Source organism: Mirounga leonina, unplaced genomic scaffold, assembly GCF_011800145.1.
Source record: "Mirounga leonina isolate KUSES-001 unplaced genomic scaffold, KU_Mleo_1.0 Mir_91, whole genome shotgun sequence".
NCBI classification, from domain to species: Eukaryota; Metazoa; Chordata; class Mammalia; order Carnivora; family Phocidae; genus Mirounga; species Mirounga leonina.
The window spans coordinates 47521543-47548815 of NW_023270839.1; the positions used below are offsets into that span (position 1 = coordinate 47521543).

At 58.9% G+C, this 27273-nt stretch overlaps 1 protein-coding gene across 2 annotated transcripts; it reads right to left on the reverse strand.

Annotated features, from left to right (window-relative positions):
* Positions 1-26746, reverse strand: STRA6 (signaling receptor and transporter of retinol STRA6). 2 transcript variants are annotated; one of them, XM_034993716.1, is made up of 19 exons: positions 26741-26746; positions 20018-20139; positions 16502-16568; positions 16078-16175; positions 14743-14882; positions 14128-14151; positions 13784-13950; positions 12303-12425; positions 9952-10019; positions 9762-9838; positions 9212-9273; positions 8102-8264; positions 4785-4860; positions 3546-3679; positions 2268-2385; positions 2083-2184; positions 1165-1328; positions 779-928; positions 1-184 (listed from the first exon to the last, which is right to left on the reverse strand). In XM_034993716.1, exons 1-19 carry the CDS (start codon positions 26744-26746, stop codon positions 36-38), a joined length of 2010 nt encoding a protein of 669 aa, XP_034849607.1. In that variant the 3' UTR covers positions 1-35. The 2 variants fall into 2 exon arrangements, with proteins under 2 accessions (XP_034849607.1, XP_034849608.1); XM_034993717.1 differs by lacking the exon at positions 26741-26746 and having other exon boundaries at positions 14743-14844; positions 16058-16175; positions 20018-20124.
* Between the last annotated feature and the right edge of the window lie 527 nt (positions 26747-27273).

Genomic DNA, 27273 nt, shown 5'->3' on the forward strand with positions numbered 1-27273 from the left:
CGGCTTCCCCACCCTCAGGGCTGGGCTCCATTGACCTAGGCACCCGACAGGGTCCTCTTCCGGAAGGCCTGCAGGGCCGGATTGTGCAGCAGCGTGTAGGCCAGCCCCCAGCGGGCCCTGCCTTGGCGGGCCCTGGGCCCTGTTCCCCTGGCCACGGGGTCCTTGGTCTGCAGCAGCTGCATCCCTGAGAGGGAGACTTTCTGTGAGTCACTCAGCAAACACCCAGCCACGCCCCCTAGCACCAGCCCGGAGCAGTCTGAAAATCCCACGTGCAGTACTGGGGAGGCTGGGGGGCCTGCTCACTGAGCAGGAGGTGGGGAGAAGCGTGGGCTGCAGAGGGGTGTTTGTAAGGGCTCAGGATGTCATCTGCAGGTGGCAGACAGAAGACGGAGGGGACAGCTCTATGGAAGGGACTGGAGGAAGGGCTGGGACAGCCAGCCCAGTGCCCCCCTCCCTACTACGCACTTTCCAGGCAGGGAGGAAGGGGGGAGACATCTCATTCTGTGTGTGAGAAGGGGGTGTGTGTGCAAGCTTGTGGAATGGGGAGAGGGAGATAGGGTATGTTTGTATCGTGGGAAAAAATCACCCTGACAGGGGCCAGGAAACTTCTCACTTCCTTTCTCCCATAGGCCTCGGAGGGAGAGAGGAAGTAAGCATTTTCCTGGCACTCCTATGTTGTACGTTGGACATGCATCTCATGTGGTGGGGAGGAGGTGTGCCTCGTCCCTTAGAGAAGGGGGTGGTCTCAATTCCCGCCATCTCCCGGGGGAAGGTGCACCTTCTTCTTCCTCCCCCTGTCTGAGGCCGTCCTGGGGGGCCCGGGGAGGCCGGGGCTGCTGGGTCTGCAGGAGCAGGGTGCAGAAGGCAGTCGTGGCCGGATGTGACTGGCTGGCCTCCATCTTCAGGAAGCTGCAGTATGTGTGGTAGCCTGGGAGGGGGGGGAGGACGACAATGCTGGGGGGAGGAGGGCCCCCCTCCCACGCACCCTGCCCCCGAGCAGGTGGGACATGCACCGCACGTGGGCCCGCTGCCCACACTCGCCCCACAGGGTCACAGACAGGCTCCGGGACACAGTGCAACGTGGCCCAGGCCAGGACAGATTCTCCCTTGCTGCTTGCACAGCCCGAGCCACAGTTGCTCATGGCCCCTGCCTAGCGACCTTACCGGGGTCGAGAGTGGCTGCTCGGGGCGGTAGCAGGCTGAGATCCATCTGGCCAAGGTGGACGGCATTGTAGACGGCGGAGAGGAGCACGCGCCCGGCAGCCACCATGGTGCCCACCAGCACGTTGATGAGGAAGAGGAAGAAGGTGGCTGCGTAGAGCACTCGCCTGGGGGTGGGGAGAGAAAAGGCCGAGGCTGCCCCCTCACCCCCCCCCACACACAGAGCCTTCCTCAGGGTCAGGGTCAGTCGTGGATGAGCACAGCTGCTGTGTGTTTATTGACTACCTACCATTTATCGAGTACACCTTCGAAGCACCGTGCCCTGTGCTGGGCCTGCTCTCTCAAGCCAGCTTGCCCCCCACCACCCTGGGAGCGGGTGTGGTACTCTCTTCTATAGAAGGGAAACTGAGCCCCAGAGAGATCGGGTGGCTTAGCTAAGGCTGTCTAGCTAGTCAGTGGCAGACCTGGGGCTTATGGCCTGGATCTTTCTGTCTCCCACCTCCCTCCTCTAGGTCTCTTGTCCACAGACTCTGAGTCCCTCCTGGCGCTGAGGTCCTCCCACAGCCTTTCCACCTAACATGGAAATAATGTTTCAATTAACCTCCTTCCTGCAAAGGGGGAGGTACGGGGTTTTGGCGGACACAGAGGATCCAGGGGAGAGCAGTGCTGACCCCCAAAGCAGGAAAGGCTCGTGGCTCATATTTCTGATACTGTAACAGGTGAATAGAGAAGTATTTCCAAGTAGGCTGGGCCACTGTTCCCTTTCCGTTTGGGTAAGGCAAGCTCTCCTACTCCCCACTGGGCTTCCCGAGAGAGAGAGGAAAGGGAGAGATGGCAGTGGAGGGAGAAAGACACTACAAGAAAGACACCGAAGAAGAGGCTGAGGTCCTGGAGGTACCACAAGCCCAGGAGCCTCCTCACCGGTTGGTAAGCTGTGGGTGTCCATGGTGAGTCTCCAGGAAGACCCAGTGGGCTGCCATTTTCTGTAGGACCACAGCCAGGGCCAAGGTCAGCCAGAAGGGCCTGCAAGTGGGGTGGGGAGGAAGTCACTATTAGTAGCCCTCTGGGAAGTGGTCCCAGAGCCCTCAACTCTTTGCCTCTCTCACCATGAGGACTCCAAGGATCGGAGGAGCAGAAGGTTCCTGCCATGGAGCACAGGCATGAACACCAGGAAGGCAAGGATAACGGTCCCCAGGAAGAAGATGATCTGCTGCACCAGGAGCCCTGCAGGATGGGGAGGTGCAGGGGGATGGACATTAGGCTCTGCGGGACCCAGCCCACCCTGGCACTCCCAGGAACCCAAGGGCTTAGGAATGGCGCAAGCCTGGATGCAGATCCCTGCTCTCCCACTGCCTAGCTGTGCCAGCTGGAGCAAGTTCCTCTACCTCTCTGAACTCCTGTTCATCCTCTGTCAAATGGGGTAGTGGCCCCTACCTCAGAAGGCTTGTTGGGACGATCCAGTATAATGTCTGTGGCGACTCTTTGAAAACCACAAAGTGCTCTGCAAACGTTATTTTCCCCCAATTGCCCCTGAGTCCTTGGGGACAAGATTGCATTTTAAATTAATGTTTGCATTCCTACTGGCCAGAGACTGACACACAGTTGACCCCAGAAAGCCGTCTATTGAAACAAATGGCTAGGTGTTTACACGGCGTAATGCGTGTAAAAGAGCTTGGGAGGTATAAAATCTACCAAGATGAGGAATGACAACTTTTTGTACTAGTCATTCCTCTTCTCCTTTATCATTCTTCTCCTCCTCCCCCAGGGAGGTGAGAACTGAAGGAACCGTCAGGGAAGGGAATCTGGCCCTCACTTTTGCAACACTGAGTCCAGCCCCCTCACATTTCAGAGGGCTTTATTCACTGTACAGCCCCTGGGAAGAATCAGAAACTCGGAGGTAGGAGGGGTCCTGGAAATTAATCTAACCTAACTCTCTCAGGGCAGGACCCCCTTTGCAGCCCCAAGAGTGACCACAGAACCTTGCTTGCATATCCCCAGTGACGGGGATCTCATTATCTCCAAGGCAGCCCACCGCGGCATAACACTCTCTTATATAAGCAGGAATATGCCTCCTTGAAGTTCCCACCTTGCAGCCCTGGGTCCACCCTCTGTGTAAATGGCTAGTGGCCCTGAGGGGCTATCCTCACGTGAGGGGTATCCTTTCCCCAGGGGCTTCTGCATCTGCCCCCCCTCCCCGAACCTGAGCGAGCCTCCTGGAGGCAGAGAAGGCAAGGTGGGTCCCTCTTCTTATTCTCACCCCGGAGTTCGCCCAGCACAGGCAGACACCCAGGGGCAGCCCAGACCTGCTGAGTGCTCTCCCCTTCCCAACTGGGGCCAGTTTCTGGGGCCAGCTGAAGCCAGGTGGGGTGGCAAGGGGGGCTCACCAAGGCAGGTAAAAGCTGTCTGGTAGGCGCTGAAGCTCATCCAACAGAATATGGCCTCGCGGGAGGGGTGGGGACTCTGGGGCAGGGGGCCCAGGTCCAGGGCGGCCCCTCGGTGCAGAGCTTGCAGATTGGCCCTGGTTGGGGGAGGGGAGGGCAGAGGGGGAGAGGAAGGCAGGGATCTCAGGGACCACACACACTCCCTAGATTCCTCCTCTGGTGGAACTCCCTGTCTACTTACAACCTGTGGCCACGGACAGGAAAGCCAAGGGCTGTGGGAGCCCTGCAGAGGTTACTAACCCAGGCTGGGAGGTCAGGTAGGGCTTCCTGGAGGAGGTGGTATCTGAGTAGAGTCTTAAGGGATGAATAAGAGTAAGTGTCAGAGCAAGGTAAGGGGCAAGGCCTGATCAAGGGAGACAAATTCAGGCAGAAGGCTCAAACCTGAGCCAAGTCAGAAAAGTGAGGAAACAACAGTAGGGATGGAAAGTGACTCGCAGATCAGCCACCAGGGCAGGAGGCAAGGTTCCAGGCAGGCAGAGGCCTGAGGGCCTGAGTGCCAGCCAAAGTAGAGCCAACTCTGTGGGAAGAGATCCCTGCACAAAAACCCTGAGGCCTGACAAATGCACTCTCTGACATTGCTCCCCTTCCCAAGCACCCTGCTCACAACTAGAACCTTCTTTCCCTCTCCACTCACAACTCAGCTCCATATCACTCCCCGTGAAAGGGCAAGCGAGACAGTTTGGCATTCAGTGGCCCATCACAACCTCTTCAGTGCCCCAGCGCCAGCCGGGTCACCTCCACACCCACCCTGGCGTGTGGCAGCCTCACCCCCGCTGCTGCTTCTTACACAGTCCCTCCGGCCCTGGCGCGCCCTCTCCCTCCCTCAGCTCTTGCCTCTTCTTCCGATCCCAGGTGGAGGGCTGGCTTTCCAGGCTGGCTTTCCAGGCTGCCTTCCCCATTGAATCAGTCCGCCCAGCGGTCCCTTCTCAGAGGGCCAAGTCCACCCCCAGCCCTGCTCAGCTGAGCCCTGTATCACTCCCACCAGACAGGAAGGCCCCACCTTCCCCACCCACCATGGGGCAGCTGGGTGGGGGGGTTGGGAGGGGCGGGACACAGGGACAACCTGGGCCTGCAGTGGCTCTCCCTTCGTCCAGCCCCAGGCCCTGCCCTACAGGCCTCCTGGCTCAGGGTTCCCGCACCTCTTCCCCACATCTGCACCGGGGTTCAGACCCTGCCACTGACCTGTGCGTCACCAGTGAGCGGATCAGCATGAGGGAGGTGAGTGAGCAGGACAGGACCAAGGCCGAGATGTAGCAAACTGGAGGGGCAGAGAGGGAGCAAAGTGGGAGGTGGGAGCCCCTGAACTGCCCCCAGGGGGGTGCCTGGGTGGGAATTAGTCCTGCCCCATACCCACCCTCTGCCCTGAGCGGAGGCCCCTTGCCACCTCCCCCCGCCCACCTCATTCTCAGAGGCAGTACAACTCAACAATCTCAGCCCTCCCCTCCTGCCCAGTGACATGGTGGCCAGGACAGGGAGAGGCCAGCTCCGAGGCTGCAGACCTGGTCTCCACCCTTGTCTTGCTGCTTCCATTGCTGTGTGATCCCCAGAGAGAGACACCATCCAACCTGGCAACTGCCTCCATCTCCTTGGCTTCCTGGCCGTATGGCCTTCAGGGGGCCCCTTGGTCTCCCAGCCTTGGCTTGCTCGTGCCCGGCTGCCTAGCTCCCAGTATGACATGGGCCATAAAACCCCATGTCATGTGTGGGCCCACAGAGGGTGTGAGTCCATGTCAGTGTGGCCTGTGTCCTTCAGAAGGAGGGAGGTGACCACTGCTACCCATCTCCTCCGGCGGTGGCCCCTCCTGCCCAGCTCCTTGCCCCCCCCAGCCCCGGCCATGCCCACACATAATGAGTTTGCTGCATCCTCGGCAACAGGGGAGAATGCACAGCGCGTTGCGAGCAGCCGAGGTATCGAGGCCTCCTAGGGACTTGAGGCTGCAGCTCTCCCGCCCTCCATCCACACCCCGCCTCGGTCTGCACCCCCGCAACAACCCCACCGAGGAGGCACTGGGCCAACCAGGAAGCCGAGGCTCAGCGAGAGAGCCTGACCCGCCAGTCACACTGCTGGCAAGTGATGGGCTGAGAGGCCTGCGACTGTTTCCAAGCAGACCCAGAATCAGCCCCGGGTGCCTGCCCCTGATCTCATCAGTCATCCAGGGGAAGGGTTGCTGGAGCCTGCGTCCCACCCAGAGCCTCGGGAGCGGGCGCAAACACACGGGGAGAGGCACGCACTAGTCCCACATAGCCTCGGGGCTGGAGAGGGGGGTCTCGGCACTGGCAGCACAGAGGGGCCACCTGGAGCTGTGAAAACCCCTCATGGCTCAGGCGGCACCCCAGGCCAATTCAGTCAGAATTTCTGGGTGTGGGACCCAGTCCCTAGCTTTTGTAGTTTGCGTGCAGCCTGGGTTGAGAACCGCTGCACTGGGAGCTTTCCAAAGACAGAGCCTTCATGATTCATTTCAATCAGCAGTTGATTGAAATCAACCAACCCACCGGCAGGTATCAAGTGCCTGCTACAGCGGTTCTCAAAGTTAGGCTTGAATGGGAATCCCCAGGCGGGCTGGTTGGATCGTAAAGGCGGGGCCCCACCCTCAGCGCTTCTGGAGTCCAGCAAGAGGCTTGAGCCTCGGGATTTTAAAGAAGTTACCAGGCGATTCTCAGGCGCAGCCAGGGTCGAGAACAATGCTACAGAAGAGAGCACTGGGCATGTGCAGCTCTGCTCAGCCCCGCTTGCCCTTCGGCAGCGAGCTCAGCACCAGCAGGAGGGCGTTCTGGACATTTCCTGCCAGGTGAGGGGTCTGCCTGCTGAGCCTGCACATGTGAGTGAACAGGTTAACACAGGGTGAGGGGTGAGCAAGCCCCCCCTGGTGCCAGGCCTGGCTTTTGATCTTCATCCATCTACCTCCTGCTCTTCTCTCCCTCAATTGGTTCCAAACTTGGATCTCTCCAAACCCCAGTACCCATAAAATCTTCCTGCTCTTTGCTTCCTCTGGGACCCTGCTTGGTAGATATCTGACTTCCCCCAAGGGATGGAGGGCCTCAGGGACAAGGCTGCCCTTGTAGCTTTGACACCTTTTGCAGTAGGGAAGTTGAAGCCCAGAGAAGTGAAGTGGCATGCCCAAGGTCACATAGCTTATAAGTGATGGAGCGGGAGTTCTAATCTAGTCTGCCTGACTCAGAGGCTGAGCCCTCTGTGAGCGATGCCAGGCTTATGGTCCAGGTGCCCAGGGGGCAGCCTAAAACAGCTCTCGGTGTTCAGAAGACATTAGCTCCTTAAGCTAAGGAGACATCAAAGGGCCCCTGGGCCCAGATATAATCTCAGTTCCGACCCTGGCTTGCTGAGTGGCTTTGGGCATAGCTCTAATCCTCCTGGGCCTCAGTTTTCCTCATCTGTGGACTAGGAGGGTAAACACTGCTTGCTCTGTTTGGCGCCTGAATCCAAGAAGATCCAAAGTGGAGGCCTTGAGGCTTGGAAACTGCAGCATGCAATGTTAAATGTCGGTGTGGGGGGTAGAAGCAAAGCCCACCATCCCAGACAGGTCACTTCCCGCTCTGAGCCTCATTTCCTGTGCCGCGGGTGAGGACTGATGACGCCGACCTAACAGGGCTGCTGTAAGCAGGGGGCCGACCCTGGGCGGAGGTGGGCCGTGTGGGGCCCTGCCTGTGGTCCGGCTTTCGGCCAACTTAGAGAAATCTCCCGGGGACTCCAAGTCAGCAGATGCTGCAGGCCCCAGGATTCCTGACCACCAGGCCTTGTCTCAAGATGATGGAGAGAGCCCCAGCAAGGTGTCAGGAGACCGTGTTCCTCTCTTCACTCCACTCTACCCAGCTGTACGACCGCAAGTGAATCCTTCCCTGCATGTCAGGTGTGGACACTTCTCGACCTCCTCCACAGGGGCCACTGGGAGGGCCTGGAAGGTGGTGTAGGTGGATGACCAGACTAAGGGCTGAAGGAGGCATCATACCCCAGAAGTGGAGGCTGGTATGGTTTCCTGGCCCGGGGGCTCATTGTCAAGGGAAGGAAGGAGAATGGAGATGGCCCAGGAGGACAGGGACTGGGGACAGGAAGCATTGCCCTGCCCAACCTCCCCCCCCACCCCCGCCATGGCGATTAGCTCAGAATCTGGCCCAGTGTCCCACACCACTGCCTCCTTCCCTCCTTCCCTCCCCTCAGCAAGACTCAAGGGGCCGTCCCCTCAGCTCACACATCCCGAGGCCTTGCCCGTCTCCCTGCCCAGAGAGCTGAGCAAAGGCACTGGAGCTGGGGGTGGGAGACACCACATGAGCTGAGGGGCCGCTCAGATGACTCCTTCAGGTCTCAGAGACCTGGAACCGGAAGCCACGACCACCCCAGTTTGGAGGGGAGGCAGTCGAGACCCAGAGAGAGAGGAAGGGACATGCCCAGGAGCATCCCACATGTCCCTGGCAGGCTGGAACTGAGCTGGGGTATGCGGCTCGTGTCCCCACTGGGCGCCCTCCGGGGCTCCCGGGAGGCCTCACCTTCCAGAGCCCACAGGTGATGCTTCACCAGCCATACCACCTCCTGCCTGTCCTCTGAGAGCATGATCCCGAAGCCGGCCAGTAGGTAGGAGATGTCCGTGGTGATCCCCGCCCTCACCTTCTGGATGGTGGGTACCACGCCCACCAGCAGCAGCAGCGCCACCTGGAAGAGCCCCACAAGGAAGGTGCCAGGACCTGGCTGTGCTCACACCAGGCCCCCATCCCAGATGAAGTGTCTCCTCAGCTCACAGGGAGACTTCAGGGCAGAAACTCCGGCAGCGCGCAGGCTGCGTCCCCATGCCCAGCACCCATCAGAGTCCGCGGCCCCGAAGCAGCGTGCTCACCAGCACATTGCAGAGATAGGACGTTAGCCTACCAGGCCCCTGCTGTGCCTCCAAACAGCACAACTGTCTATCTGCACCTTTGTCTACCTATCGGTCATCTATCTATCTAAGCTGTGGAATAGAAAGTTTCCAATTTCCCACGTTGGCAAAAGCCAAGTATCCTATAGATTATCTCAGGCACTGAAGCTAGACGGACCTGGGTTCACATCTTGACTACCTTGAGGTATTAGCTAGAGGAACTTGGCCGAGTCAGATTCACCTGTCTGAGCCTCAATTTCCCCCATCTGTAAAATGGAGACAAATTATACCCACCTCCCAGGATTTGGGCTTTTCGGTTTTCTGGGGGTGGCAATGGAGGGGAGTATTTCTCAAACGCATATTATTTCCGAACTACCCAAATCTGCCTAAACCTTCCCAAACTGCTCAAAGAGGAAAGTAATTCTATTTCCTCTGTTTTACAGCTGAGCTAATGGGTTCAGAGATGTTGAATAACTTGCCCAGGGTCACACAGGAGGTAAATAATGGAGCAAGGATTTAGACCCATGTTTGTATGACTCCAAAGCTCATGTTCTGACTCTACATGAGCCCCGTGAGAGTTGACACCCCCTCTCTTCTGGGCAGGCCAGGGTTCCCCAGATATCCAGAAGCAGCCAGGTGGGACTGTGGTTGAGGCTTTTGGAGAGTGGAGCTGGGCCTACGCTGTCCCACGCTTGGCAGTCAGGGGCGGGGGTCCAGAGGTAAATGGTATGACAGGGGCAGGACCTACCTGGTAGATGGCTGTCCCTGTCAAGGTGGCTGAAAGCACCAGCTTCAGAGGGAGTCGGAATCCTGCAGTCCCCAAAAGGAGGGATGTGGTAAGCCCCAGCCCCACCCAGGCCTGGGAGCCCCCTTCCCTCCCAAAGGGCCCAGGTAAAGGGCTAGGGCTTGCAGGACCCTGGACCACCAAAGCTGGGCCAGGGGCTTCCCCTTGTCCCCAGCTGGAGCTGTTCCTCCTGGAGGGTTCTGGGGGTTCTGGGGGACGGGAGCTGGCCTTCCACGGCAACTGTTCTGCACGAGGCGTGGGTGAGGTCACCTGCCACTCTTCTTTTTTTTTTTAAAGATTTTATTTATTTATTTGAGACAGAGAGAATGAGAGAGACAGAGAGCACATGAGAGGGGGGAGGGTCAGAGGGAGAAGCAGGCTCCCTGCCGAGCAGGGAGCCCGATGCGGGACTCGATCCCGGGACTCCAGGATCATGACCTGAGCCGAAGGCAGTCGCTTAACCAACTGAGCCACCCAGGCGCCCCACCTGCCACTCTTAACCACAGCTCCATACCTCGCTGTGGAGTGTAGATGTAGTTTCGGTAACAGATCCAGGCCCAGGATAGGAAGCCATGCTTGGAGGTGTGGGAGCTGCAGAAAGACGGAGGCAGGCAGGTGCCCTCAGGAGAAGCCCCCGCCCTGGGCCCGAGCCCCAGAGTTTGGTTTCTTTGTCACTCTGCCCCACCAGCTGCCTAGGACCTCACCTGCTTTCCAGCTTCTTCCGGCAGAGGAGGGTCCTCAGATATTCCTCACAGTAGCTGCTCTGCAGCCCCTGTGGAGACAGACAGATGGACGAGCAGATGAGACCTGCCCGGAGCCATCCCTGGGACCCTGGCTCAGGGTGTCACAGTGAGCACATGGGGCTCCATAAAAACCTCTTGGCTGTGGCAGGGTGCAGAGAAGGGCCAGCCTGTGGGGATGAGGTCCATGCCCCCCAAAGCTGCCCTTTCTCCTCCACAACTAGGAGACTAACCAGTCTCCTAGGAATACTCAGCACTGAGCGGTTCATCCTAAGGGCTGCGTCCAGCTCTCTCCTGCTTCACTTAGTCACATCTGCTCATTGCTTCCCCCCGCCCCCCGCCCCGGCCCCCTGGCCTTGGCTAGCTGAGACTGGGGCAAAAGGAAGCCTAGGTCCCATGGGCACATCCCTGAGCAGGACACAGGTTGGGGCCGTTCCAGGTCACATCCCGCAGGCCTCTCCTGCTACTCCAGGGAGATCACAAGGGTGGCCGGATTTGTCTAAGCCACATTCCAGGCCGAAAGCTGCCTGCTAAGTTCCAGAGGCCCGTGGTAAGGTGGGGTGAGCCCTTGCCCCTGATCATTAGAATACAAGCCTATCACCTGTTGCCATGGCAACACACACGCACGCACACCACCCAGGGTAGGTATGGGTCAGGTCAAAGCTTGACTGGGGCCTCTGAGGCTTAAACCTCTCTGCCACAGGGCCAAAGAGGATTCTATTTCTTCCAGGACTTCTCGGGAGGAGAGGCATGCCTGGAGGGAGAGGTGAGGCAGCCAAGATCCCTGGAGGAGGAGGGAGAGGGCCCAGGGGGTAGAGATGTGACCAGTGTACTGGGGACCCTGGCAGAGCCACTCCCCTCTTCTGAGTCAACTGTAAAAATGAGGGGACATCGGGCTTCCCCAGAGGAGTGTGAATGTCAGGAGGCCAGTAGTGACTGCCCGTGAGGTCCCTTCTGTTACCAAACCCGGAGTTGGGTGAGCCCAAGGAGGACCCGGGGCGGCCGCTGGAGGACCCGAGCCCACAGGCCTCTCTCCCCTGGGTCTCCTTCCCTCCTCGGGGCACCTCTCTGGCTTCCATCCCAGCCCCCCTCCTGAGCCCCAGGCCCCCGGTCCAGCCACCCACCACATCCCCATGACTGCGCATCAGCCCCCCCGAGCACCCACCCACATCCAGTGTTCATCTCTCAGCAACTGGCGTGAGCACCTCGCTGCTCTGTCCTCTAGGCCACCCTGTGAGCCCTGCCTTCACCCTCCCCGACTGGAGAGTAACTGAGCCCCTTGGCGTCTGGGTCCTCAACCTCTCCTGAGGCTGTCCGCCTCCCTTCGAGGGCCTCTGTAGGGTGGTTTTCTTCTTCCTCTCCCACCAAGAAGAGTACATGACCCTGTGTCTGCCCTCACCCAGGGCCGTGGGCTGGGCCCCGGCTGCACTTCTCACTTTGACGCGTGACTATCTGTTGCTGCCTGCATCTCCCCCAGCGCCCTGGGGGCCCCTGGGGGTCAGACACAGGCCAGCGGCTCTGAGTCCGCAGTCCCTTGCTCAGGGCCTGACTCTTGGTAGGCACTTAGAAGGCTTCTTAATAAGATTGCCTTGTCTTGTAAGAATTCTCTCTCGCTATGATTTACCCACCCATCTATCTAAAACTTCAGAAATAGCTGCTGATTATCTAACATGTGCTAAGACCCGCCCAGTGCTACAAATTACACGTGAACAAAACAGACACAACCCGTGTCTGCCCCTTTACTCCTCTTTCCTACACCTGCAAGACCTTCTCCTTATTCTCTCCCTGCTCCAGATCCTCCCTGTCCTTCAGGGTCCCTATTGAAGTCAACCTCCTCCAGGAAGCCCCCCGAGCCTGCCTCAGTTCTCCCAGTCCACCCCTTTATCTGACTTTATCCAACCATACGCAGCCTAGAACTGATTCATAATGCGACTCTGCCCCAGGAGCTTCCTGGGGCTCCTGGGCATCTGCAGAGCTCCTCGGAGGCACCAGTCTCCTGGCCTGTCTCATTTCTCCGGCTGGCACCTCGGGGTTTCAGAAACAGAGCTCGGACTGCCCTGTCCTCTGGTCCGCCCCTCCTCTGCTGACTCCTGGCTGCGCACGCGGCTGGCTGCCCCAGGTACCCCGGGTGCCAGCTCAGGGCCTGGCCTAACCTTCGCTCCAAGAGGGAGGACTAGCCTGTCACTTGGTGACTCGGCAAATATTTTTGAGCACCTACTATGTGCTGTGCCCGCGCACAGGGAGCCAACAGCCATGGAGGAGTTCAGGGCATCCTGGGTGCTGAATAGGAGCTCAGGCCAGCCCTGCCCCTTTACCTCAGAGCCCGCTCCTGCCGTGTTCCTGAAGCCTCTCACCAGCTGCACCGGGTACCAAAGGCTCAGGAATCCGAGGCCCAGAAGCAGAGGCAGGGAAGCCAGCAGGGAGTAGTACTTGTAGATCTAGACAGACAGACAGACGCCCAGATACACCTACCTTCTGCTTTCCTCCCCCGACAGAAGACCAGGACCCAGGTCCCTTCCCACTTCACTCCCACCTGGCTGACGGTGGTCTGAGGCTTCTGGTCCTCTCATGCTCCCCCCTACCCGGGTCACTCAGCACAAACACTCCCACTCCCCTTCTGAGGCCCTGCGGACCTACTCCCCCCTCTCCCGGGCTCTTGGACTCCCACAGCCCTTAGAAGAAATCCCCTCCTCCCTGCTCCAGGGGGCTACCGTGGGGTCTGAAACCGGAGATACCCCTTTGCTATGTTCCTTTGTCCCTGGGCTCTGGGCACAGGCCCCTGAAAATTAGACAAAGGCCTAATATTGACCGTGTACAGTTGTGACCTGGGCATCAGGGAAGTGCAAGCCCTACCTCCTGGCACTGAGGCCTTTCCAGGATTGGGCTCCTTCTGCATTCACTCATTTATTTGTTAATTCAATACATTTTTACTGAGAGCTTAGTATGTGCCAGGTTCTGGATGGGGAAAAAGACGCACCAAGTCCTCGTTCTCAAAGAAACCAGCTAATCCTCATCTCTACCCTGGAGGATTGGTGTTATCCACTCCATTTACAGGGAGGGAAACTGAGTCTCAGAATGGTGACATGATTTCCTCAAAGCACTTAGCATCACCTGGCATCATTCCGTATATTTATTTATTTATTGTATCTTCCCTTCTGGAAAGGCAGCTCTTGGGATGCTAGGGACTTCATCTGTCCTGTTCACAGCTATATTCCAGTGCTGGGAAATGTCCCTGTACAGAGTATGTGCTTCAGATATGTTTGTGGAAGGAAGGGAGGAAGGGAGGGCGGGAGGAAGGAGGGAGGAGGAAGAAGCTGGGTTCAAACTCAGGTTGTCTGGCTGAGGCCTATGCCTCCACCCTTTGGGCACTCCCAGCCAGCAGTCAGTGAACCAGGTTCTGAGGTTCTAGAATTCTCTTTTCAGCCCTCCAAGACCATCCCCCCAGTTCAGGGCTCGCCTTCCTCCATCTCTTCGCTCCCACTCCAGCCTGGCCGAAGGAAGGCTGGGGAATCAATAATGGAGGGATTTCAGGCTCCCTCTTCCTCCCCCTTGGCCCCTTCCTCCTCCCTGCCCCCTCCCAGACTGGAAGCTCCTGAGGGCAGGCCCAGCTCCCTTGTCCCTGCTCTTGCCACAGAGTGCCCAAGGTTGGAAGGGCCTGCGTTCCCGGGAGGGGAATTCGGGGCAGAGTAGAAGGCAGCAGAGAAGTCCAACACGTAAAGAAGAGGAAAGGAGCCTGCCCGGGTTATGCAGTTCCTTCGCGCCCCTCTGCCTCAGGCCGTTGTGAGTCAGTGGTTACCTTGGGTGCCTGAGGACACTCGGCCCTCTGCCAGACCTGGACCCCAAGGTGAGCCCAGGACAGCACGCTGCCGAGCAGGTGTGCAGCTCCCTGCCTCACGGTGGCACAGGCGGCCAGAGGGTAGTAGAGGGCAGGGTAATAGAGCAGGGCGATGATCTTCCATGGCCCTGGAAGGCAAGGCGGGCAGAGGGAGCCACGTGATGGAGCGGCAGATGTGGGGCCCCCCGCAGGCCCCTCTCCTGCCTCCCCCCTCCTGAGCCCCTCAGCTGGTTCAGGGGGCAAGAACCCCACATTCACATTCAGGTTCTGACTAGTGCCAGCGTTCGTGATCTCGGGCAAGTTACCTCTTGGAGTCTCAGTTTCTCCATCTGTAAAATGGAAATAATGGTACTGTATTAGCCAAGGCAAAACGAGAAGGTAGATGTACAGTGCTTAGCACAGCGCTTAGTCTGTTGTCAGTAAACTGAGCTCCGGCTTTCCTATTGTTCCCTCCCCTGACGCTCGGCCTCCTCCAGCGTGAAATGGAGCCAACACCCACCCTGTGCAGAGTCACTGTGAGGGCTGGCTGATCTAAAGAGGTCATGTTGAGGACAGCGGCTCCTCTTGGTGGCCACTGTCCTTGTACCGTCACTTCCTTGAGCCCAGCTCAATTGTCCAGAACCCCGACTGCTTCCTGCCCACCCCCCTTCACTCTCAGAGACCTGCGCTGTTCTGGGAGAGGGGTTGGCACAAGGACAGAGGAGGTGGAGAGGGCAGCCGTGCCCCGACAGCTGGGACCAACGAAGGGCAGGTGTCGTGCAGTGCGGCTGGGAGGTCCGCGGGACAGCATCTTCTTGGCAGTGGCTCATGACGGCGATGGGAGGTACCTGACTCACTACAGAAGAGCCCGCCCCATGCTCTGGATGCCCACCCAGCCCATCCTACCAGTCCAGCCCCAGGGCCTCAGCCGTGCTGCGTACCTCGGCTGGGGGGTGAAGCCAAGGGCAAGAAGGGCAGCGGGTCCTCGGTGGGGAGCAGCAAACACAGGGAGCTGAAGAGGACCACGAAGACAGCCGCAGGCACTGTCCAGGCCGTGTCCCCCGCCAAGAAATCCACGGGGCTGGTGCAGAGACAGGGACAGGACAGAGGGGCGTCGCTCGGGCCCTGCACCCCCATGAACCCATGCCGTGTTCCATATGTCAGGGAGGTAGAGATGGAAACTTTCCAGAAGGAAACCGAGGCCCCGTTACCCATTCATTCCACAACTCTCTGTGGAGTGCCTCCTGTGTCCCAAGTTCTGGGCCCTGTGGCAAAGTGACTCAAGAACTATGCGGCCCCCACCCCCATACACACGCACACAGCAGGAACAGGCCCGAGCGCTGCTCCCTCCGCCCACCCTGGAAGCCCCAGGAAACAGCTGCCTCCACACAAATCAGTCTGTCTGGGCTGGCAAATCTTCAGAGAGCTCAGAGAATCACAACATCCTTATGCTACAGCCACGGCCGTGGCCGGGGTGCGGCCCAAGGCAGAGGGCAGACCACGAGCACAGCTGTCCCAAGCATCAGCCCTCTGGGCAGGCCACTCAGACCTTCTGCATCTGTCCAGCTTGACTCATGCCCTGAGGTCATCCGCTTCCTTCTCCATCCTGCTTCCTGCTCCCCCCACTAGGCAGGGCCAACTCTTACCTGGGCCCACCAGTGACAGAAACCCAGGCTAGTTCTCCACAAAACCATCATGGCAGGACTCACCTTGGTGTGTGGTCTGGGCCTGGGAGGCAAGGCTGTCTGCACTGGGACTCCAACTGCCACCTCCCCCAACCCTTTGATCTCTCCCATATGAGCCTGCCCAGTTCCATCTCAGGGTCATCCCTGTCCCAGGCTTTGGGGTTGTAGGACTGAAGGAGAGAGGGGGAAGAAAGTCCTAGCCATGGGGACTGGAGATCAGTCCCTCATAATCTGCCATTAAGCATCAGGGTCCGAGTGATGCCTTCAAGGGAAATGAGGGTCAAGATGGCATGGGATGGCCATCGCCTGTCCAGACCATGGGCCACCTGAGGTAATGCGTCCTGGAGCCAGGCCCTGTTGGGCTGGTGTCTCCTGGGTCTGGCACGGGAGCAGGTGGACCTGAGTGCGGCCCTCCCCTTCCCTCTGGGGCTCCCGCCTAAACCTGGGGATCCAGATAGGGGTAGCGAGAGCCCCCGGGCCGAGAGAAGTGGGGGTGTCCCTGAGGCCAGAGCTGCTTCTAGGTACCTAACAAACCCCCACCGTCCCAGAGTGGCCCTGTCAGCCGGGCCACCTGAGTGGGGGCGCCCAGGCCTCGGCACCAAGCGGGGCAGTCCAGGCCCGCCGGGCCCGTGGTGGGGTCGGAGCCGGCGGCACCTCACGAGCACAGCCAGCAACAGCAGCGCAAGGACCTGAAAGGAGAGCACAGAGCAGGCCTTGGGTGCCCAGTCCTTCCCCGAGGGGCTGAGTCTGAGGGCTTGGCCTCAACACCCAGGACCGCCCTACCTCCCAGGGCACGATCACGCAGCAGACTGCGGACTGGCCAAGAGAAGAGTGACAAAAGTCGGAGAGGTTGGACTTGGCCCGCATCTTGGTTTGGGTCCCCACCCTGGGAGAACTCCCAGAGTTGGGGCTCCTGGGGTTCCCCTTCGCCAGCCCAGCAGGGAGCTCAAGTCCCCCTGTCCAGTCTGGCGATAGGTGGCGAGCGGCGAACAGGTCGGCCTCAGGGTAGACTCACCGACAGCAGGGCCAGGCCGGTGTGGAGGAGGCCCGACAGCACGCTGGGGCGGCAGGTGGGCACCACTCTGCAGAGAGCAAGGGAAGGTTGGCTCAGGCCTGGGTGTGTAGCCAGCCGGGTTTGGGGTTCCAGGCTGGCTACACTGGAGCTCCGCCCACCACCTCCCTCCACCCTCCGATCTTCCTCTGCAAGCTGGCCCAGCTCCACCTTCTAGGGCTGTTCCAGGGTTTCCATGCCCTTCATGGTGCGCTCTGAGGTTACAGGGCTGAAGGAGACAGGGGGCTCCCAGGAGAAGGCATGGGAGAAACAGAGTGGGCCAGCTCAACCCAGCCCCTCTTCTTTCTCACCCATTCTTCCTAGCCTTCAAGGCCACTTCATTCCCCCCTCTTCCGGGAAGCCTCTGACTGCTCCAGGCCTCATAGACCTCTCTTTCTCAGAATCGTGGCGGAGCCTCTTGCCTGGGTGGAGCAATTGAGTGTTTGGTCCTACGATTTGCCCTGTGGCATTTGATGTGAGTTTAAAAGATGGTTAGCATCTTTTGAGGCAAAGAAGGGGAAAGGGAGCTCCGTGTAGAGGGAGGAACACAAGGAAGCGAAGTGACAGGCAGCAGACGGTGTGGCTGGGGCCAGGCAAGGCTTTCCGTTTGCCTGCAGTCTATAAGGTTGCAGGCAGGCCGGGAGCAGGTCACAGAAGGCATGGGAGGCACTAGGGAGCCATTGAGGGTGTTGGAGCAGGCCGGTGTTCTGGATCTGGGGAGATTTCTGGGGCTCAATTTGAATAGTAACAACAGTAGTAACTAGTACTTACTAAGAATTGACTACGTGCCAGACGCTGTTTGTTCCTTGTATTAACTCAGGTATTACTGACAAAGTGGGTGCTATTATTGTCCCCGTTGTGTAGACAAGGAGACCAAAGCTCAGGGAGGCTAAGTATCTTGCCCAAATCACACTGGAAAGCAGCAGAGTAAGGATTCGAACTGAGGTTGTCTGGCTCCAAGCCCCCACATCTGACCAGGAGGGGAGAGGTGAGGAGTATGGAAGGAAGTTTTAAGTTGAACCATATGAAAGTGTCATTTCTGTACATCAAAAGCAGTTGAAAATTCACATTTTCAAGGAGTTCAGCGTAAGCAGCGACTGGGGAAGGGAGACGACAGGCTGCACCTCAGACGTATATAGGAGGAAGAATGTAGATGCCTGGAGATGGAAGAGCAGAGGGAAGGGGGTTTCCAGAATGACTGCAGAGTTTTAGGCCTTATTCCAAGAGGAGAGGTGAGGACCAGAATCACATGTAGCCAAGGAAGCGAGGCTTGGTCTCAGACACTCAGACAGAGGCCGGACTGCAGAGTGGTGAGGACATTGAGACAAAGAAGGAGCGGGACAACTGTTTCTAGAAGTTAGTCTCTGAGCGGGAGCCTACAAAGGGCCCCACTCAGAGGGAAAAGGCCGACTGTCTGGGGTGCGGGTCCTGATACCCACCCCCATGTCACACCCCCCCCCCCAGCAGAAGGGCCTGCCAATGACCCTGGTGCTGGCCTCATGCTGGGAGGGCAGGCCAGGAGGGAAGGCTCCAATTCCCCAGGCAGCCCCGTGAAGTGGTGGGGAGGTGGGTGTCATCCTGGATGGCTGCCACAGGCATTCATGTCCCCAGGCTCTGGCTGTTAGTGATAAGTGGATACCATGTGGGCAGATGTCAGGCTGGGTACATGACCGGGTCAGGGGGGCTCCGGGGGTAGGAAAGGGCCAGCTAGGCTTCCATGGATCAGTCCCGTGCGCCACAGAAGACCCCACATGACACATCCCACCCCCATCAGACTTACTCCCTTCCCAATCTTTTCAACCAGGTCTTTCCACCATGAGGGCACCTGGACAAGTGTGACCAGGAGACAGAGTCCAGCTGGCCACTGGAACCAGTGCCCACCAGCCCGAACCAGCCTGCTGGGGGCACACCGAGGTGCAGGGGGGGCCCAACATCAGGAGCGCCTCGAAGCTTCAGTGCACCATCTCCCTGGGGTGTCTGACTCACTCAGGGAGAGGTGGGCCCAAGTTCAGCTCCTTGGGATTCCCCTTGAGCTTCCACTTTTAGGGGTGGCGCTTAGGGGACAAGCAAGGCCACTTGGATTGACCAAGTAAGTAGAGTCAAAAACAAACCTCCCCGTTGTTGCCTGCAGTGGGAGAAGGCAGTTGCAGATTGCAGATGCCTCACACGCTAGAGTCAGTGCTGCCCGTCGCCCGGGCCCTGCCGTGTACCCAGCTTCAGTCTGAGGCCGTATCTGAAGAGCCTGGCCCCAGCCAGTGCCCGGGCCCTGAGGCTCCCAAGGACACAGCTGCAGATTAAGGTCTCACCCCAGGTCAGGATCCATATCCTCACAGGGTCCTGGGCCCCTCCCCATTCTGCTGCTTCTCCCACTCCAAAACTATGCAGCAGGACAAGGGGAGCCTGCGGGCTGTCCGGAGCAACAAGGGGAGGGCTCGGCCAGCACCCTTGCCGACCCAGGGCTGCTGACCGGGTGGCCAGCACCCTGAGTCCTCCCAGCATGAGGCTTAGCTGGGGCCTCTGTCCCTGCCAGTGACCCAAGCCTGGCCAGGCCACAGTCCCAGCCCCCGGGGGGGCGCACCAGCGTTTCTCCTTCTCTAGTTTCAGGTGTTGATGGAGAGCAGATGTGTGCACATCTGGCTCGGCCACCCCCACCCCCCAGCCTCACCTTTCCAGCTCCCCAAACCCTCAGTCAGAGCAGGGAGGTGGGGGATGGGGCAAGGGCCGGGAACAATAAGGGGAGAACCGGGCTCTGGGGCCCGCACAGGCCAGGCGTCCTTGGCAGCATATGGGGCCCAGGGAGGCCCAGCCCCTCAGCCAGGGTGCCCAGACTAGACAAAGATAGGGTCTGGCAAAGGGAGCCGTGGGCCAAGCCCTCTGGCCACACTGGACTGGGCCGAGGCTGCCTCCCTCCCCTGGGCTCGCCTGAGCACTCCTGCAAAAGAGAAAGGGCCTCCTCATCTTCATGGAGACTGAGAACCGGCCAAAGGCATCGGGCATCTTTCCTCAAGGGCCCTCCCCCCAGGCTTTCTTCCTCAGGCCTCCCCCTGCCCTGGGCTGCCCAGAGGGCGTGACAGCTGGTGGCCACCACACCCCGGGTGGTCACCAGAGGGACCAGAAACCCCTTGAAGGCAGGCCCAACTTCCCTCAATCATTCAGCCAGCACGCTGCAGCCCAGCTACTGGCCAGAGCCGCCCCAGACTGGATGGATCTGAATTTGCAAGGAGAAGGCCCAGGAGGTTGTATTTTTAACAAACCACACAGATGCTTTTGAAGTGACAGCCTGGCCCAGGACCCCCACCTCAAGTATCAACACCGGGCCAGGGCTGTTTTTCTCCGGTAACAGGAGTCTGAAGCCCAGAGACGCTGTGACTTGCCAAGGGTCACACAGCAAAAGGCAGCACAATTCATCTTACCAGTGGCTTCCCCATCCCCCCATCAGTAACCTCTGCCACACCCCACTCTGCGGGCAGACAGACTTACCCTTCTGGCTGGAGCTCCTGATCCCCCTGGGGCTCATCGATGTACCAGTTGGAGTAGTCATCTGCGGCCCCGGAGGAGGTCTGGTTCCCCACTGCCTGGGACGACATTCTCCGGCCTTTCTCCTCTGCCCCCCCTCCCCTGGACAAGTGGGGGAAAACCACTACAGATGTGAAAAGAGGCTTAGGGAGAAAAAAAAAAAGAAAGAAACCCAAACAAAGAAACGTTTCTGTTTAATTCTAAAGGTTACTTTCTTGCTTTTAGCTCTCTGGGAAAAGCCCGTCTGGGAGAGAGGGCCTGGGCCGACCCGCTGGCACAGGGAAAAGGGGAAGGGCTCCTCGAGTCCCTTCCCGTCCCTTCCCGCCCCGTCTTGCCCGCTCCTGCAGGGAGTTATCCCCTTGGGAAGAGGGCGGCCCTCGGGGTCTTTGGGGCTCTTGCTGGAGCACCTGCCTGTTCGTCTGACCACCAGCCTCTGTGCAAAGGCCCATTTTCAAAGAAAGTTTGTCCAATCCAAGCTGCCCACAGAAACCCCCCCCTTCCTTCCCCCTCCCCAAAGCCACCCAAATGACCCACAGACACACACTCAAGGAAGGGCAGGGAGGAAGGAGATGCAGAGATGAAAGGGTGGGCGGGCAGCAGGCAGGCCCAACATAGCTGGAACCTCCCAGCTGGGATCCAGGTCCCTCCTGCCCTCAGGGGTCAGCCCAATCCCCCTCTTTGTTAGGCTTCCCCGAGACAACCCCCCCACCCACCCCACCCCCAGCCTTAGCCTGCCCCTCTCTGCGTCCTTTGGCCCTCAGTGATGGGATCACATCATGGTCCTGACAAAGTGCCCCGCCAGGGTAGGAGGCCCCAGCTCCACGCGGCCTGAGCCCTGCAGGCGTGTGGCCAGGAGGGTCCGGCACCAGGCTGCGCACACATACCTGCCTCCTGTGCCCCCCCCCCCCCAAGCGCCCACACCTCTGCCCTCTGCATCTGCAGGGCACCACGCACACAGTCCAGCGTTTGGCAACCCAAGGAGCAGCTGGGGCTGGACCAGGGGCGGAGGCGGGGAGGGGGAGCCTGTCCACTCCTTCTCCTGGGTTTCCATGAAGGAGGCAACATGTGTCTCACTGGTAAAAACTTCTGGTTTCTCCAACTTGATTTCACAAGGAGATAACTCACCCTCATGAGGCGGAGATTAGTCCTCTAAACACAAACCAGACCCACGGGTAAGCAAGAAGAACCCCTCTTGTCCACGGTTCCTCCCACGCTATGGGGTGAGGGTGAGGAAGGCAGGGCCCAGGCAGGGGCTGGGGCTCCCTCTCCATCCCCCCACCCTGCCCCTGAGAAGCTGTACCCCTGGCTGGCTCCCCTCCCCTTCCTGGCCCCAGCTCGGAAGGGAAACAAGAATCAGATAAAGACAGTGAGCCCTTCTCAGGCCCCCGTCCCTGGGTGGTGGTCAGGCCCCGTGAACATCTGAAGGTCCCTGTCTTTCCAATACCCCAGGGGACCCCGGGCCACACACACCCTCCAGCTAAGGCACTCATTCCACAAGTGTTTTTTCTAAAGGCATTCATACATTTATTCTTTTAACATAAATTCATTGAACAACTACTAAGTGCAGGCACTATTCTGGGCCCTGGCATGTGAGAGTTTACACTTCGGGGGGGGCACAGACAAGTAGGTAAATAACCACGAGTCTGAGTCTTCCTGTCTACAAAGGGAAGGCACAGAACGCTCTGATGTATACCATAGGAAGCTGAATTTGGTCCAAAAAAAATGAGGGGTTCCCGAAAAAATAAATCTTTTCATGGAGATCTGAGGGCAAGGAAAAGTCAGCTGTGCGGAGGGTGGGGGTCTTGAGGATGGGAGTGGAGGAGAAGGAAGCGGGTATCCTCATAGAGGGAACAGCCCCCCGGGGTGAGGGGGTGCTCAATGGAGACTGAGCTTGAAATCCTAAAAGCTCCCCATGCAAACTTCATAGCCAGGCCCACGAGGCCTTCCAGGATTAGGGCCTGATGCCATGTCAGCCTTGGCTTCTCCCCCTCCTTCCCAAATGACCTTCTTCCAGGAAGAGGGCTCAGACCACCCCTCCCCCTCCCGCAGAGCTGTCAGCGGCAGCTGACTCAGAACTGAACCTGAACTCTCTGTGATGCAATGCAGGAGCCCACACTGCCCGTCTGTTCCCAGGAACTTGGGGGTGAATCCAGCCTCCTAAGCCTGGCTGTGAGGTCCTGGGGGCAGAACTCGGCCTCTTCTCTTCTTCCTCCCTTATTCCGCTGGTACACACCCAGTATGGGGCTCTCGGGTGACGAGGACTTTACGACCTGGGTTTGGCCAAGCCATTGCTCGTTCTAGTGACCATCACCCCTCCACAGGCCTGCCGTGTTCAGGCTCCTGTGTATGTCTCCAGCCAGGCACTTCAGAGGCTCTGCTCCAACACCAGAGTCCCGCACCCCCTTCTCTGCTCAGGAGTTCTGGACCCCCAGCCTAGAGAGCAATTAATTTCTATCTGATCTTAAATCCCCCTGGTGATCTATCCAACAATTAGAGTCCAGTCTGTGATGGGGAGCTCACTCCCTCTATACAAGGCAGAGATGTTCCTCGCTGGGCAACTCTGCCTGTCAGAAACTTCTTCCTTCCCTGGAGGAAGCCTCCCCGGTCTGGTTTGTTCATTCAGTCATTTACGCAACAAATGTTGATTGCATCCTGATTATGCACCAGGCAAGGTTCTACATGCTGAGAATGTAGCAATGAGCAAGAGAGGTACGGGGGAGAGTGGGGAGACAAACGTGTCATGGCGCTGAGAGGGAAAATAAAGTGGGGCGAGAGAAGAGAGACAGACAGACAGGAGGTGGCTGCTTTAGGCTGGATGGTCAGGGAAGGCCCCGCAGAGGAGGTGACGTGTGAGCAGAGACCTGGGGGAAGAGAGGGGTACCTAGCTGGGCACTGAGGAAAGACATTCAGGCTGCCTGAAGGAGCCTCCATCAGCCTCAGGGGCTGAGCCAGGCTGGCAGGGAGGGGCCCAGCTGAGCCCAGACCCAGTCCCTGACCCAATCCCTTCCCCACAGCACCTCTCCCCCCACCAAACCCTGCTCTGCCCCCAAAGGGACTTGCAGTGGATGCCTTCTAGCGGCCTCCCCCAGGGATATCCCAGGGCCCATGAGATCACCTCCCTCCTCACTGGGGAGATGCAGAGGTCGCCTTCAGGAGGCCCCAACCAGAGGTGAAGAAATTGTGAGCTTTGTCCCTCTGCTTGGGTGTGGGCGCAGTGGACAGCAGGCCGCGCCTTGATGGAGGCCACACGGACAACGGGCAGGAGCAGGCCCAGGGGGGAAAGCACAGGTCCTATATGGAGTGGGAAGTGCCCTGGTCGGGGATGCAGCCTTACCTGGGTTTGAACCCTGGGGCTGGCTGCGATTCCCTTGGCCTCTCTGGGTCTCAACCCTTCCTCTGTCCCAGGAGGGGTGGGGCTTCCAGCCTGGCTTTGACTATGGGCTCTGCTCTCCCTGAGGCCCCTACTCCCTGCCCTCAATGACTTCACGGCCCAAGAATGTGGAGTAGCACACCAGCCACTGGCTGTAGCGAGAAGGTCAAAGCCACAGAGGCTGTGACTACCCAGGTGTCCCCTATCATCTTCTACCCACCCTCCTGCCCCCCCTGCTACCCCCCCACTCCCCCATCCACGCTGGTGGGGCAGGGAGGGAGGCAGGCCACGTGGAAGAACCATGCATACTGGGGGGCTACATAGCTCAGGCTGGGAGGGGAACCCCACTTCTTGAGTCCAAAGTACCTCCTCAGCTCAGAGCTGGAATGGCTTGGTGCTTACATCTGTAAAATGGGAGGGTTGGCACCAAGGTGTTAGGAGAGATGTCACCTGGCCAGGCTGCAGGCAGGCCAGGAAATGTACTGAGAAGAGAAAGATGGTAATGATGTGCTCCTGACGAATTTCTCCACCTGGCAGCAGAGTCCACAGCGGACCCACGGGAGTTGGCTTTATAGGGTGACTCATACCCAGAAGAGTCGGAAACTGGTACCTGCCATCAGGAGAGGAGGGGCTGGAGAGTGGAGGGACTTCAGAGACAGACTGTAGAAGTTCGGAGAAGAGGGGTGGGGAGGGGGATTTATAAGGAGACGTCTTGGGCAGTCTTGGAGGCTTCCTGGAGGAGGGGGCCTGGAGCAGGGCACCAATGTCAGACAGGGTCAGCAATGGTAGTAAGAATGAGGTGCCTTAGGAGAGCTAAGAAGGGGAGTCTGGAAGGCAAGAAGACGGGGCAGGGGTGCCAGTCCGGTGTGGTCTGCGTGAGCCCATGTGGGTACACTCAGAAGAGGCTGGTAGCAATACCTGAGGGGCTCCCAGCGGGGCACAGATTGGGGGCCTAAGCCCTGCTCATTGTAAGAAGGGGTCACAAAAAGCTTCTGGGTTCTGAGAAGACAAAGGCCATCTGCTACCTGGGCCTGGCACGAGCTGCTCTGCTCTGCCCCTGGGGCTGGGGCTGGCCCATGAAGGCCTTGGGACAGGGCTTCCTTCCTCCCCATGTTTTTGTTCAAGTTGATTAAATCTGAGGAATATTTGCGTCCAGGAACAGAGGCCCACGTGTGCGCCTTCAGCAGCCTGTGGTTATCAAAATCCTCAAAGGGCAAAGTGCTAGGCTTAAAAGGAGCTAACAGTGGGCCAGAGGCAATAGGGAAGGCCAGCAGCATCCCCCAAATCTCAGAAACACCCCCAAGGATTCCCTGATCCCCCAAAGCACCTCCAGAATCTCAGCAATATCCCCAGAATTATAGTAATACCACAAGAACTCCTGGAACCTGGCAGCCCCATGAGCCCCCAGAACGTCAGTATCGTACCAGAACCTCTGAAACAGCTCAGAACCTTGGTCACATTCCAAGGACCCGCAGACATGGGCAAATCAAGCACAGGTTGGAGCATAATGGTCGGAACCATGGTGAGCAGTTGCAGAAGGTCCAGAGACCCCATTGCCCACCACCCTCCCATCCCAGCCCTGGGCTCTCTGAGTCCAACATATCCCCCCAAAAGTTGCACAACACCCAAACTTCAGTGACACTTCAGAGAGCCTCAGCACCATCCCTAATCCCCGGCTTTGCAGCAGAGAATGCCCAAGGGATGTTCCATCCAGGAGTGGGGCGGCAGCGGGTGGAGGGGGGCTGGCCAATGTGCCTGCCTATGCAGCTGGGTCCTGCCCATAGGGTCCCCCATGGAGAGGCAGCCAAGTCAGGTGCAAGCCCATGCAGGCCAGTGAGCTCCGGGTCTACCCCCAGCGACATGGCGCCCGTGTATCAGACTGACACGGGAGCCTAACCTGTCCCCAGACACAGACTGACCCCGTTCAGTTGCATGTTGTCGGCTGCCAAGCTCGTGAGGGGAGAGTGTGGATGGCTCTCTACCTCTTAGCTCTCTACCTCCTACCTCCCTTGCCACGAGGGAGCATCAGAAGCATCACCTGACAAGCCCTTCCTGGAACTCTCCTGTCCCCCTTACCACCAACACCATCGGACATGAGGGATTTGGGCCAGACTGCTCTGGCGTGAGTGTAGACCCTGGTGAGGGGTAGGAGGAAGGTGGCCATCTGTGTCAGGGAGCAGCATGTCCCTCCCCTCCCAGAAAGCTAGGCTAGAACTGACTCAGAGGAGGGAAGCTAGGGAGGCAGATTTCAGCCTGGGACAAAGGTAGCTTTCTTACTCTCACAGAGGAGTGAGCCCCCAATCAGGGGAGGCAATCAAGAAGAGGGTGGTAACATCAAGATGCTACAGAGGGTTTCCTGCCTTCAAAGGAGGACTGGCCAGAAGGCCATGAAGATTCCCCCAGCTATAGGAGCCCCAGATTCTCCCTTCCAGGCGTGGTGTCACCATGCTCTGGCCTTGAGTTGTAGCCTCCGTGCTGCCCTCCCTCCTCACCGAGGAACTGACTGTTAGATCCCCTGAGATCCTCTCTCTCTTTCTCTGAGTTCTCTCTCCTTGTTCCCTCCTGGCCGCAGGATAGGGCTCTCATCAATCTCTCCCAGCAAACCGTACTGAGACCCGGCTCTTCGGATGTCTCCCTGTCTTTGGACCCGGCACTAGCTCCCCAGTGTCCCCCAAGTACAGCCATCTCCAGGTCTCCCACTTCATCCCTCAGAATTGCTCCCCCCTACCATCCTGCTGCCTTCCTGCCTCCGAGTCTTTGTTGGGGCTCTGTCCCCGCTGAAGTGCCTTGTCCCTGTGTCCCCTCCTCTTCCGGTCCTACCTGGCCCGCGAGGCTTGCTCCAGCCCCAGGGTGCTCCCCAGCAACTGAGGCCTCCTCCTCTGAGTGCCAGCGCCAGCCCTGGCTAGGATCCCGGAGGGCTGGCTGCTTGTGCCGTCTCAGCAGATGGCCCCGAGCAGGGTCCCCAGCACCTGCTTTAAAAAGTGTTTGATCTCCTTCTCCCAGAAAAGCAGCTCCCTCCTTCCCACCGGCTCTGGCCCTGCCCCTCCTCCCACCCCTCAGGCCTCCCGCCTGTGCAGAATCAGAGAAGCCCACCCCACCCCCATCTCTCCAGCTCAGGCCCTCAGCCAGGCTGGGCCCCACATAGCACACAGGATGGCTTGTCTCCAGAGAAGCCTCTCCACCTCCCGAAACCATTTGCCTGAAACTTGATCTCCCTGGCCCTCAGAGTCACCTCTGGTGGAGAAGCCTACACAGGGCTTTGATGGCTGAGTTTCCCCAGCTGTGGCCCTGGAAGGGCTCAGGAACCCCCTACCTACTCTCATTTGTCACCATCCATCACTCCCCGGGGGCCGTGGCCTGATGAATTGCTCCAAGCCAGAGGGGAACCACCAGCTAAGCTTTTAAATACCCACTGCTGCCCAGCTGGGCTGAGGGCCCTGACCACGGGAAGGGGGACTTTGTCACACTTTCATGGGGCTTTGGGGCTTGAATTTCAGGAATGATCCACTCAAGGGGGAGAGCCTTCTCTTCAACTCTTCGTGGCCCAGTCTCTGTCCAGGAGAAGGCTGGGGTTCTGGGGCCTGCTGTTCGTCCCAAGCACATTCCTGCAACCCCAAGGCTGCAGGGACAGTGGGCCCATCTCTGTCGGCTGGAGGCGGGCTCGGGCTCACCATGCTCTCCCCTCCTCCTCCTAGAGGGGGTGCCCTGGAGGGGTAAACAGCACTGGGGAAGGAGAAGGGGGCTCAGAAGGTGTTGTGCTGTGGCAGGCAGGGAGGGGAGGGAAGAGATAAAGATGGGGACCAGAAGTAGAGCCCTAAATCCCCAGGAGACGGATACCGGGGGAGGCACC